The following is a 13,329-nucleotide window of genomic DNA, read 5'->3' as shown; positions in this document are numbered from 1 at the left end:
GGCGTGCGTGACACTGCTGTTACGCCTTACACATGTGTGCACGTTGTCCCTGGTATAGTAGCATGCGCACCTATGCAGGCAAGCATTATTATTAGTTCTTTGCTGATTACCTTAGGTACGTTGTCAATGGACCCTAGCTAATAGATGCATGCATATCAGTATCAGACCGGATTAGCTACAAACTACTCCCTCCGTCTCATAATATAAGAGCGTTTTTGACACTACACTAGTATGAAAAACGCTCTTAGCTCTTATATGTATTTGCTATAGCCTATACATATGTGAAATTCTTGCCTCCTCTAATCAAGACATGTTTGGATTTCTTTTCACGAGGATTTCTCCTTGATTGGTTATTTCAATTTGCTTATACTAAACTTTACTCATTCCTTACAAAAAAAAGTCTTCCTTTCTAATATTTCTTTCTGGCTATTACTACTATTGAATATTTGAATCATATAATATTGTCAAATTTTACTTACACCTTTCGAGCTAAAAAATTTCCCGCTGTTAGAATAAATCTGAGGCACTTCGTTGATCATCCGAGGACCAAGCAATCACACGAGCACGACACCGAGATTTGTTAACGAGGTTCACCGATATGGCTACATCCTCTGGGCCTGACTATGGGCGCTCTCCCATGACACCGCTACAATACAGCACCCGGTCGCCCTGGACACCGGCATATGCCGCCGGCTTCCCATGCGTTCCGGTGCTATTATGTTGACATATGTTACATCGTGTGTCTACCCCCACTATATATGAGAAGCCTAGGATACAAGTGTCCTATTAGGACACGACTCCATATCCTATCTAAACAAAATACTACTACAATCCAACTGTAACCTACCTTATACACAATATTCGACACAACTCTAACAAACTTCACCATGGCGAATATTCTCCACCACCCTGAATTCGTCAATGCGTCAAACTTCCATGTACATTGGACTTAAGTTTATCTCATGAGTACCGCTGCTACTCCAAAGACTCCATATGATTTCACCTGCAACTTGTAGTCGTCCCTTCTTTTCTTGACCACAGTCAACGCTCAAGAAAAATTAAGTTCCTCTTTACTCTAGTCTGTGCTCCCAACTTCCAGAGTATACGTCCAACGCCATCACACACTGATCACTGACCTGCGTGAAACTGAACAACTCACATATTGGGTGTCACACATAAGAGTTACTTGAACCCAACATCACCGCTTCTTTCTTGACCGTCTGTCTGAAACTTGAAGGAATTTCATCATTGCTTGTAGTCATCCCGAGTCAAATTCGCAGTTGTCTCACCACATGTATGACCACCAGAGCCCTGGCCCGTCTTCATGTCCCGTGCGTACCGCATGTCTCGCCGCTATTACCGCGTCGAGCCTCCGTTGTCCCGGTCGAGTCTCAAGGGTCGCAAACCCACACCACTCAACCCCCACTGCAGAGTACCACCAATCATCACCGACCGATGACGAGTTTCACGCTTTCATCAGACCACTGGGCTCTAGTCCGGACTGCGCGTCACTCGCTTTTTCCGCTGAAATAGGCTTCGACTCTCTGAGCTCTTAAGCCGTAGCCCCTCAATCAACACCGAGTGAAGTCCTGCGGACTCCAGCCCCACCTTCAACATGACTGCATGGTAGATGATTAGTCCACCCTCGCGCCCCGTCGACTTCAAGCTCTCATGTGCACCGTCTTGATTCAACCCACAGCAACGCGCGGGGTATCATCTAGTTTTTAGAGTTATAAGAGCCACCGCCCTCAACGGCAAAATGATTACAATACAACCAGAAAAGATACAAAACACAATGACCTTATTAAACAAATAAGAACTTTGTATATTTAAAGGCAGTGGCAAATCCAAGAAGGAAATGAAGGGCGGGCTGGAAGTTAGGGGCGAGAAAAAGTCAAAAAACCAAAGGCCATTTCTGAAGAAAAGAAAGACATTCCTGACGGTGCACTGTGTCATATTCTGATGTGTGTGGAAAGATCGTTCCTACTCTGACGAGGGAGAAAAAACTCGAGTTCACATATGAGAGAGGGCTAGAAAGGAATGATGAGATGGGTGGAGAATTGCTGATGTGACGCATGGCTGAGGTGGATAGGCTGCATGTTTAGATAAATAGATTGCTGGGGGTGAACTTTTTAAGTATATAGGATAAGCTCCAAAACAAATCCAGGTTACTGCTGAAAATATATGTACAAAATCACGGGCGTGTGGTGCCTGATCATATGAACAAAATTTACTCCAAATACAAGAAAAAAGTACCCTTGGGTGAGCTTTCTTCTGCTCCTCCGTGCTCGCGTGTTCCCCATCCTGTACAATCCCCTTGTACAGCACGAATCAGTCAAATACAGTCAGATCCAAGTCGGCGAGCACCAAGTCGAAGCGAGACATGCGCGACTAGCGGCGGCGCGCCGGAGGGGGATCGAGGAGGAGGAGGAGGTGGTGGGAGTCGGGCCGATCGTGCTTGGCGCTCCCCGTCCCCTCCAGATCCAGGAGCCGCGGCTGGGGGCGCATCTCAGCGATCGATTCTAGGGTTTCAGTCGACCAATCGACCTCCGGATCCCGACCATGGGGCCGCCGCCGCTCAAGCTCAACATCAGCCGAGATGGGGACAGAATCAGCGCGCTCCACGACGACCTCCTCCTCGGGATCCTCGAGCGTCTCGACCTGCGCGACGCGGTCCGCGCCGGCGCGCTCTCGGCGCGGTGGCGGCACCTCCCCTACCGGCTCTCGCGCCTGCACCTCAACGCCGGCCACTTCCACCGCGCCACGCTGCTCGAGGGCATGGGCGCGTTCAAGGACGCGGCGTGCAGGCTGCTGTCCGTGTGTCCTCCTCCGGCCGCCGGCAAGAGCCCTCGTGTCATCGAGACCCTCGCCCTCACCTTCTGCGTGTCGGCCCCTCACCTGAGCTTCATCGGCCGCGCTGTTGAGGACGTCGTCAGCCGCGGCCACACCAAATGCTTCCAGTTTGACATATGCTCCCGATGCAAGGACGGCACTAGACGCACTACCCAGCTGCTCACAGAGTTAGGGAAGCAGTTCATGTCATTCTCCAGCGCCTACCCTGTCGCCTTCGGGTGGCTCACGTTTCTTACACTCGAGGACCTCGCATTTGGGGATTCCGATGTCGCAGACCTCATTCGTGGTTGTGATAAGCTCAAGGACCTCAAGTTGAGATCCTGCAGACTGGTTGACCGACACTCTGCGCTCAAGATCGACACGCCGCATGCCGGGCTTGAGAATCTTTGGTTCATCAGCTTTCGTTGCGCACTGATCGAGCTTATCTCCGTCCCTAAGCTCAGGATATTCTGGTGTTGGAGCCGCAAGAACCCTCCTGTGCGCTGCGGCTATGTTCCTGAGCTTTACAAAGTAGAACTCGGTTCTCGGGCCAAGGCATCGCAAGTGCCATTTGCACTGAGCGAGTGCTTTTCAAGGAGTGCCACAAACCTGTCTAAACTGTATCTCAATTTTGGCTCTCAAATGGTAAGTTAATTTCTCTGCATCTAAAATCACATTTTATCCTTTCTACTAATGTCAGCTGTCTATTGTGTTCTTGTTCTTGCTGCAGATTTGGATTAAGCCAGAACACCCGAAGGAGCTCACTTCTATATTCAACAACCTGACTAGTTTGGCGCTTTTTAATATCTTTTCTGAGTGTAACCTGAGCTGGACCTTGTTTATCCTTGAAGTTGCACCTGCCCTGCAGAAATTCAGAGTATGCCATTACTTTACCTCTTTAAATTTAATCCACATCTTAGTCTTGATGCGACTCACATATTTCCGGAATATTCAGCATTAATAACATAGCAGGAAGTTAAACTAATTTTCAATCACTCACGGCTCACCAACTCTGATCTATCACAAATATTAATAGTATTGCGTATATGCCTCATTATAAGTATTTTGTAGCGAGACAATGCCATGTAGACAAAAAAATTCTGCTGAATTGTATTGCGTATTAGATTTCTCCAAAAACCCCTCCTTATTTTTTTGGAAGGAGAAAACGTGCGTCTAGCGCGGTGGTAGAGACCTCCTGGAGTGGGGCTACCAACCAGGGTTCAAATCCTGGTTCTCACAAAAAAAAGGCCCCTCGCTGCGTATACTTGTGTTGTGCAAGCCAGCGTGTTTGCTGCGTATACTTGCGCTGCGCAAGCCGGTGTTCGGGACCTTTTCTTGACCTTACAATATAATGCCTTCGGGATTTCTCTCCCCTTGGGTCGAGTTTTTTTTTTTTTGGAAGGAGGAAAGGACTGGCCTCTGCATCGTTTGGTGCACACATCCCTCTATTAAAATTCCTCATTGCAAAGTATCTTGTTGGAAAGAAAACATGTGAGCAGCTGTAATTTCATATAAATCCCTGAAGCACATTCACATGTCTTACTTTATCTGGGACTCAACTCATGCTGATTCATCCAAAAACTCTACATGGGCCTAAACTTAAATACTACTCCTTCCGTCCCACAATGTAAGACGTTTTTGCAAGCTACATTGTGGGACGGAGGGAGTATTATTGAGCGTATTTCAATATTTTAAGTGACTAAGATATTAAATTGCAATTGTTGTTACATTGTCCTGCATGATTTGGTGGGAAGTTTAATTCTAACATGTGGTGTTTACTTTCCATGTCCATACATGAAGTTATCTCGAACTCAACACCCATGTGCCAAAGTGTCCAAGGACAATCCCGAGAAGACTAAGATCGTGCGGGAACCATCCAAGGATTTGAAGCACCTAAACCTGAAGTTATTTATAATGTTTGGGTTCGAGGATGAAGACAAGGTGACAAACTATATAAGGCTTGTCATGGAACGTGCCGTGGGCTTGAAAAGAATCGAGTTGCATGGTAGAAGCCCATGCAATGGGTGCGATGCCATCGACCTTGAGTCCCTGAGAAGATCCCAGGCGGATGAAGCTAGCAGGCATCGGATTAAGGAGCAACTCAGACATGGATCTTCCTCGTCCGTGGAGATAGTAATCTGCTGATGGATATGGTGAAGGAATGATAAATTTCATAAAGCTGCTCGAGCGATGACTGTACGAGGTGCAGGCAGTCGTAATTTTAAGTTCAGTTATTGATAGTCTGGATGAATGTTTTGTTTTTGTCCAATTTACGGAGTAATTACCCATGTTTGTTCTCTGGCATGATTCAAATTCTTGACTTCTTGAGGCGCTCTCTTTTGTGAATGTGTCTTTGGCAACATTTCCTAGGCTCGGAATGTGACTTGGCTTCTGAATTTGTCTTGACAATCCGAAGAATCTGGGTAGTACAGTAGCAATTCTCAAGGAGCTCATGAACGGGGGGCAATACAAAAATAAAAATTTCCGTCGCCGGGACTTGAACCCGGGTCTCTCGGGTGAGAGCCGAGTATCCTAACCACCTAGACTACGACGGATGATTGATTGTCTGATAGGCATCCAATTACTCCTACATGCCTTGCAACAGATAAATAGTCCATCCAGCTCCCGTGAATGGAGCCAGGTCACAGATCGATTTCAGTAGCATACTAACACGATTTCCCATTCTGAAACATGGACTGACTAGTAGCACTTAAAGTATGCATGTACGCGTACTGAACATTACCCATGCGTTGCAACGGGAGGAAAAAAAAATATCGCATGCCCCTAAGACAATAAGCATGGATCAAGACTCCCTCACAAGTCCATGTCCTCTATTTTAGCACGGCGCTCGACCCATGTCGTCGCTTTTCTTCCTCGCCATCCTTGCCGATATTGGCGGTGTTCACCTAATCCCTATGTGTCCAAATGTGTTCCAATCACAATGCAATGAGTTGAGCCACTGCACAACATGCCTGTGAGGGTTGGACGGGTTGAGGAATTTGGTCATGAGGGTCAGTTCAGGACATACGACATCAATAAGGGTTAGCCGGTTCAAGGAACTGGGTCGCGGGACATCAAGCTTGAAGCGCCACTACTTGAGCCTCTCGAGAAACCCATGCACCTGCTCATTTCAATTCAGAAATCAGAAAGGCAGGAGAAAATCACACACGCGTGTGTGTTGTTCTAACACATCTGGTAACTAACAACAACTAAGAAAATGCAACCTTGATAAATAGAAGATGCTTGCTTTATTTGTAACATCATAAATTGCTTTGCTTGTGGTTTTGTAAGTCCGATTGCACATATGCAGATAGAACAACATTGGAACATCCGATAAATGTAAACCAACTAAGAAAAGGTAAAGAAAAACATGCCTTTCAAGTGACAGTTAGCGTAGAAATATCACGTTCAGAAGTGAAATTGATGAACCTCAGAGGCTCAGAACAAACTAAAAGACCGTAAGATTCTGATAAATTACCTTTTGTACAATTTACATGGAGCCAAGGAGCAAGGAGTCCCAATTAAGAACAAAGCAGAGAGCTATAAACATATACAAATAATCAAGAATAATTCAAACAACGTCTACTTCTATGGTAATATTGATACCACTCTGCTGCAGCAAGGAACCATTTATGTGAAGTTCTCAACAACTACATTCTTACTCTTGACAAAAAATGTTTGAGAGTTGGGCATAAAACTTCAGAAAAAAATACGCTGAGTTACGAATAGAATACCTGACCGAGAGCTTATACAAGCTAAGAGATTTGAGATTTCCATTGGCTAGGTCTACTGGAAGTAAAAGGCGAAAGAATAGTTTGCTTCGGTTCGTTGCTTTATATGTAAAGCGGGGCGAAAGCCTATTCTGAGGTCTACTGGAAGTTGTCTCTTGAGGTTCATACATAGAAAAGGAGTTTCAATAGAAGATTTGAACTTCAAGGTTATATTTTTCATGTGGAAAAAAATTCTTAAAGTGATCTGGTGAGCTACTTAATTAAGAATAACCTTAGTTTTGATGGTATCTGCGGGGGTACTTGTTGATTTGCACAATCCAAGTAGCTAGCTGCCTTCAAGAAAACATCTACAGTGGCATGTCTTGATTTTGTATACAGAACATCAAATTTCTGCAATTACTCACCTTCTTTCACCAATCCTATAAGAAGTGACAAGTAGTCTGGTGTGCGCTACATTGGCTACTGAAGTTGGGCCGAAACCCAACAGATAGAGAGAAAGGAGAGGGACTTAATACTGGACCGCGGGTTATTTAAAAAAACACCAAAGGGGCTTTTAATAAAACATATGACGATGGACATGCAGAAACACTCCATACTTTATTAGTAGGTACAGATTTGCATGCCATTTTGAAGTACAATCCCGATGAGATGGCACACTTGATTGAAAAGAAAGGGTCCCAAGTTCTTGACATGTCTGTAGAGTGACATATCGCAAAGACAATGGTGAAGTGATGATAAAATATGTAAATCCATAGTGGCTCGACCAATTCAGGAGCTGCTGCTGCCACCTCGCCCTCCTCTGGACAGAATAGAAAACGTCTAAGCCGCATTTGAAAGAGATGAAGAAGGGAGCCAACAGAGCCACCATCATTTTCCTTACCACTTCTGCTTCGGTACACCCTATGTAAACACATCAACGGTTGAGATCGGTCCATACCCTTTCATAATTGAGGTTATGATGGGCATTAAGGCTAGTTATAATGTGGAGTAACTTAGACTAGTGTGTGGAGGACGGCAAAGGATTGATCGGGCTCGGAGGGCTTGACACAAACAGATGGGGGACCGAGCACAACGTCAAGAAGTGGTGGACCGGCATGTCACGGCCTGATACCGCAAATCAGAAGCTGATCGCTACTCTCACAATGCTTGTTAGTTGGACCACCCGAAACGAGAGGAATGCTAGAGTTTTTAGAAAAAAAACGACGCTGCCTTTCTACATCCTAAAGCTTATTCAAGACGAGGCCAAACTTTAGGTTACCACGGGGGCTAAGCACTTGAGCAAGATCATACAACGTGAGTAATTCCGTATGCAATTTTCCTTTGACGGCTATGTTGTGGAGCCGTTGCCATGTACTCTAAACACCCCTTTTTATTAATGAATGAGGCAAGTCTTTTTCCTTGGCTTTAAAAAAAGGTTAGCGTCATAGTGCAAAGTATCGTAGAAGTAGTATCATAGATGGTTGCAAAGTATCATAGATGGTTTTCATAAGGTGATAATTTTGAGTGATTAGAATGTTCAAACCGTTGAAAATTGCACATGGCAGAGGAAAAGTTGAACCATGAAACAGCTTTAATTTTGAAAAGACTTAGAGACTCAATATTTGCACCCATATTTCTTCTTTCCCAAACGGAGTCATCGGCTCATCAGTCAAAAGTTGGGCAGACAAGCTCAAGGGCCTCATGAAAGGAGTTTGAAGGGCAAATCCGGTCTGAACTTTCAGCTAAAGTGACTGTAACCACCTAGACTATGCATGCACAAAAAAAAAAGAAAATTTCCGTCGCCGGGACTTGAACCCGGGTCTCTCGGGTGAGAGCCGAGTATCCTAACCACCTAGACTACGACGGATTGCTGGTTATTAATTAACAGTTACTCTAATTATCATTTTAATTTCCAGTGTCAGAGGCGCATCACAAGTCTCTGCGGCAGACAAATAGTCCATCCAGCTCCTGGGCATGGAGGCACGTCACAGATCAATTTCAGTACCACGGTCGCATGCATGCATACTAATATGATTTTCCCTTCTTAAACATAGACCGACAAGTGCTTCAAGCTTGCATGTATGCGTACTGATGCCTTTTTCCTCTCAGATTAGAAGTTTCATCGCAGGGCATGGCAACTCTGTATTGCTGCAAGTTCAAACCGGATCAGACGAAAACGTTGGACCACAATCATCATGGCGTCTAGGGATTCCTGAGTCCTGCGCTTGGGTAGACACTCGAAAGGGATAAGAACAGTATAGCTATTTCGCGGATATTGCGGCTGTAGGATATTTGTTTCCTGTCATTGTAGGATTACCTGATCGCACGGTATCCCTCAAAGATAATAGATAACTACTGCCTCCGGTGGCTTATATAAAGGCATAACAGCTCTCCACCGAGGCTGGAGGTCATGAGAAGCATGTGGCCATAATGTACGTTTTGAATAAGGTCAAACTTTTCTGATCAAATCTGGACTCGTACAAAATTGAACGATGATTATAACATTAATGTTCCTGCTATTAATTGGCAACACAACTCATGAGCATTCATCTCATGATAAAATATATGAATTCTAGCTCTACCAACATTCACTTGACCAATTAATGTTTCACTCTTTATATATGCGACTCTACCTTCACATGAATAGATAGGAAGCTCAGTTTTACCTGTTGGCAACACTAAGTTAGCATATCAAATAGGTGAATGTTACACACAATGACAAGAAAAGGATGAGAAAACAAGAAAAGATATATAAGAAACACTGTGAGAACAGGAGACATCAGGAAATTTGGAAGAATAAGAGATAAGTTAGGGATAGGAAGCAACTTTCATTGTTTATTTTGACAAGAGCAGCACATTGCAGACATGTGCCTTCTCCTAGCAAATTCCGAGTATCCTTGAATTTGGTGAGGGCACATCTCAATTTCTCGAGATTACTAGCAAATTATTTTTTATTTTTTATTTGATGAATCTTGCTTTATAAGGTGAAAAACAAAATTCTAAAGATCACCGAGAAGACATAAGTTTCACAGCTGGATCAAGATTCGCTACCACGTTCAAGTCTTGTTTTGTAATGAAATTATAGTACTAGCATGGAATTATCATTTTGTGGTTCACCATCTTCGTAATGAATTTATATCTGTGCGTGGTGATTTTTCTGTGTACTGACCTATTATCGTACACACGGATTGCATCTAATTAGTGTCAAACACCTCCTTTGCAATTCATTTACACGTTCCCTCCCTCCTGTCCAAAGGCGGATGAGGCCGTCGTGGCTCGGCCGAAGATAACAGAGCTAGGACTGCAAATCTATCTATTACTATCACATTGTCAATGTACTTGAAGGTCTAAAACCCTGTCAATAACCCGCGGCCCTTATTGTTTTCCACAAGTGACATGCAAATAACTTAGGGGCTGAATAATATCTAGTTTTTCCCTAGCGGGTATTTTTCCATAATAAGCATTATTATTTTTAGTGTCAGGCAAAACACCACACTCCGCTGATCAGATCATCATCCCTAATTTCCTTCTTTAATAGAGTGTTTCCCCCGATTTCATATATCAGAAACCATAGCAATAGAGAAGAGCCTAGCCTGAAGGAAAAGAAAAACACAAACAAGTAGAGAATGAGGCTACAACTTTGTCAGCTAAACCGTGGAGTTAACAACATCCAGGCAAAAAAACTGGCCCCTCAGTAATCACATAAGCACTGGCTACAACTGAAAAGATCAAGTTCAGATCACCATCTTCATAAGGATCAGCGCAAGAGCACTATCTACCTGAAAAGCTCAGGTACCAATCACCATCTACACAGGATCAGAAGTCTTCTTGCAGTGGCGCGCCATGCGTTTGCAGCAATTTGGCTCCCCAGTTGAGAGCAATTTTTATGGCTCCTTTGTCTGCAAAATTGACCATGCGGTCATCAGATGGCCTGATCGAATTAGTAACATGGGCAATCAAACGTCGGTGGTGGGGAGGGAGTTGCTTCCCTAATGCAGGCAACCAAACTATGTGCAAAATATGATTTGTTTTTGCCTGTATGCACTCACCCAAGCCCAGCCGAGCCATAGATGCAAATAGTCCAAAAACGATGCAAGTAACCAAACAAGTCCTTTGTTTCTTTGTCTGGCGGTCATCGAAGCATGTTAGATCAATTCTTTGGGCTTCGACTTTGCTCAGGAGGGCAGGGCCAGGAAAGTTTGAGCCATCGCCAATTTGTCAAGCATCGCCGCGTTGATAACCAACAACCCCATGAGGCCTTGACTGTGAGTTTTGATTTCCGCCCGCTGTTTAGTTGTACTAAAATATTGTAGCTAGATTTCTCCTATTTCATCTATTAGGCGTCTAGTATTGCAAGATTTAAGTCATGTTTCAATTAAACAATATGAATCTGGTTATCAAATGTGTAAGAAGAAAAAAAAATCATGGGTCTAACTCAATCTAAGAAAGGAGACTTGGATAAATTTGTTATAAAAATAATAATCAAAAGTGTCCTCAGATAATAAGTCACTTGATCAAGACCAATAATAGGTATGATTCTTGATATTTCACATTGCTATGTAAATATTATTATCTATATATTATTATAGTTCTGTTTTCTTAGTGAGGTAAGGCCCAATTTTAGAGTTTGGCATAGGGCCTCGGATTTTGCCAGCTCGGTCTTGGAACTTACATGCATGCATTTGATTAAAAGTAGATGAAATAACAGTGTCCAAATACAGAGTAATTACTTGTACATAGGCACCTATGTGATAATAAGCACATGCTGAAATCAAATAAATACACTACTTCAGTGATCTGGTCAAGCTCGATATTTATGACCCGAGTAAACTGGTTTTTTCTTTCTCCATCCCTGAAATTTGCACGAGTAGTGTAAGATGATGGTTAAGACATCATCAACTACTAGAAGATGGTGATTGGTACATGCACAAACTACGTACACTAGAAGGCTGAGCATCAGTGTTGTTGGGTTTTATTTAAAAAAATCACGGACACGCAAGATTGTGTATTGCATTGATAGGGAAAAGAGAGACAATTACAAGGTTACATGGTTTCATGCACAAACTACGTACACTAGAAGGCATAGAAGGGGATGTTATGAGCAGAAGGAAGGGGATGCTCAGCCCCAACAGAACACTCTAGGCTACTGGGATGATTGAGATGATAAGTCCCTTGGCGCCTGCTGTGGCCCAACAACGCGCCTCATCCTTGATGGTACGAACCAAATCAACCAAGGAGGGGGTGAGGCCATCGAAGATAGCAGCGTTTTGATGCTTCCATACGGACCATGCAGTGAGAATGGCAATAGATCCTAGGCCCTTGCGAAGGGAGGCCGATGAATTATCCATCGCCGAAGAGAACCAAGCGAAGAAACCTGTCGTGCCCTCCACGGAGCAGTGGTGAGCCAACACCATGAGAGAAGCTGTCGACCGGCAGATGATCAATTGTCTCTGGTTCTTGCGAGCAAAGGATGCATAGAGGGTCGTGGGGGAGGCCGTGGTGTGCTAGGTGGCCAGCGGTCCATGCGTCCAGCAACGGCTCACATGATGCTTTTAATTTTTTTCCACTCCCTTTGTTTTCAAAATATAAGGTGTATTAGTTTTTTGAAAAGTCAAACCTCTTTAAGTTTGACTAAATAGATAGAGAAATATATCAATATCCATAACACCAAATCGTATCATCATGAAATGATTTTTTTATTTTTTATTTAGTTTTGTGGATGACAATATTTTTGGCTCTGAACTTGGTCAAAGTTAACGAAATTTGACTTTTTGAAAAACTAATGCACGTTACATTGGAATTGAGGGAATATTTGGTTTGGCGAGTAGGGGTGATGATGGGGTGTTTTTTCCTTTTATTTATAAGGCAGTGTTTTGGTGGACATTTTATGGCGTGATTAGAGATGTTGTCTGTTAATCAACCCATATTTATGTGGGGATATTTTCTCCGTCGGTGACTGCATGTACTATATTACTACTATGATATCACATGTTGGCGCTTCTAGGTGTGTAAGAGTGTGTGAGATTGATATGTTTTTATAGGCCGGTTGCAGCCGATTGATTTGAGCAATCATTGACCCGGTCAAAATATGAACCAAATCCAGAATTGAATGAGAGAGTTCCTTGAGAAATTGTTGACTCGGTCAAAATCGGATGACCCAATTTTAAATTGAAGACCTGAATTAACTGTGAGGCCTAAAAATTATGGACATGTGAGGCCTTAAAAATTAGAGAGCATAGTGTAATTAATAGATTCATTTTCAGCAGAAAAATATTCAGGAACTACAAGACTTACTTGTATTAGCAAATAGTAGTTTCAGAATTTAGTACCTCGGAAATAATAACTTGATCTTGATTTCGCTTCCTAGAACTAGTTTAGAAGTCCACAAGCAATTCCCTGTAAGTCCCGAGTGCAGTTATATCATTCCATTAGGAAAGCGTGCAATAAAGCATGCCATACATACAAGGGCACACAACATAGTATCACTGAAAATGATTTGAACTCATGATTGGATCAAATGACATGTCTTAAATAAGGCAATCATCTTCATTTCCTCGGGGTTTGAACAAGGAGGACATCATTTCTAGTGTGAGCGACTGAGTGTGGACTGTCGCTCTGTATTTAGAGATAAGAGGCCACTCTTGAGAACTAACCACCTAAACAAAATCCAAAGCCCTAGCTACCATTACAATCATAACAACACTTGAAATTTACTCCCTCCATCCCATAATGTAAGACGTTTTTATAAGAACGAAGAGAGTAACAGTTATTCAGATGACATCTCAGC

At 43.3% G+C, this 13,329-nt stretch overlaps 1 protein-coding gene and 2 non-coding genes across 3 annotated transcripts; 1 reads left to right on the top strand and 2 right to left on the bottom strand.

The window, feature by feature from the left end:
• Nucleotides 1-2,186: 2,186 nt before the first annotated feature.
• Nucleotides 2,187-5,158, top strand: LOC123167042 (uncharacterized). Its single transcript, XM_044584879.1, has 3 exons — nt 2,187-3,477; nt 3,563-3,709; nt 4,633-5,158. The coding sequence occupies exons 1-3, from the start codon at nt 2,563-2,565 to the stop codon at nt 4,975-4,977; spliced, it is 1,407 nt and encodes a 468-aa protein (XP_044440814.1). The 5' UTR covers nt 2,187-2,562; the 3' UTR covers nt 4,978-5,158.
• A 156-nt stretch (nt 5,159-5,314) lies between these two features.
• TRNAE-CUC (transfer RNA glutamic acid (anticodon CUC)) lies at nt 5,315-5,387 on the bottom strand. The gene has a single exon. It is a non-coding gene; the product is annotated as a tRNA-Glu (tRNA).
• Nucleotides 5,388-8,336: 2,949 nt separating this feature from the next.
• On the bottom strand, nt 8,337-8,409 carry TRNAE-CUC (transfer RNA glutamic acid (anticodon CUC)). Its single transcript has one exon. It is a non-coding gene; the product is annotated as a tRNA-Glu (tRNA).
• Between the last annotated feature and the right edge of the window lie 4,920 nt (nt 8,410-13,329).

Source organism: Triticum aestivum, chromosome 7D (genome assembly GCF_018294505.1).
Source record: "Triticum aestivum cultivar Chinese Spring chromosome 7D, IWGSC CS RefSeq v2.1, whole genome shotgun sequence".
NCBI lineage: Eukaryota > Viridiplantae > Streptophyta > Magnoliopsida > Poales > Poaceae > Triticum > Triticum aestivum.
The sequence above is the reverse complement of the archived record's forward strand: the minus strand, read 5'-3'. Positions and strand labels throughout refer to the sequence as shown.

Coding starts and splice junctions, on each gene's coding strand:
- LOC123167042 (XM_044584879.1), top strand. CDS start 2,563: ATGGGGCCGCCGCCGCTCAAGCTCAACATCAGCCGAGATGGGGACAGA. Junction 3,478..3,562: donor TCAATTTTGGCTCTCAAATG/GTAAGTTAATTT, acceptor TTCTTGCTGCAG/ATTTGGATTAAGCCAGAACA. Junction 3,710..4,632: donor CTGCCCTGCAGAAATTCAGA/GTATGCCATTAC, acceptor CCATACATGAAG/TTATCTCGAACTCAACACCC.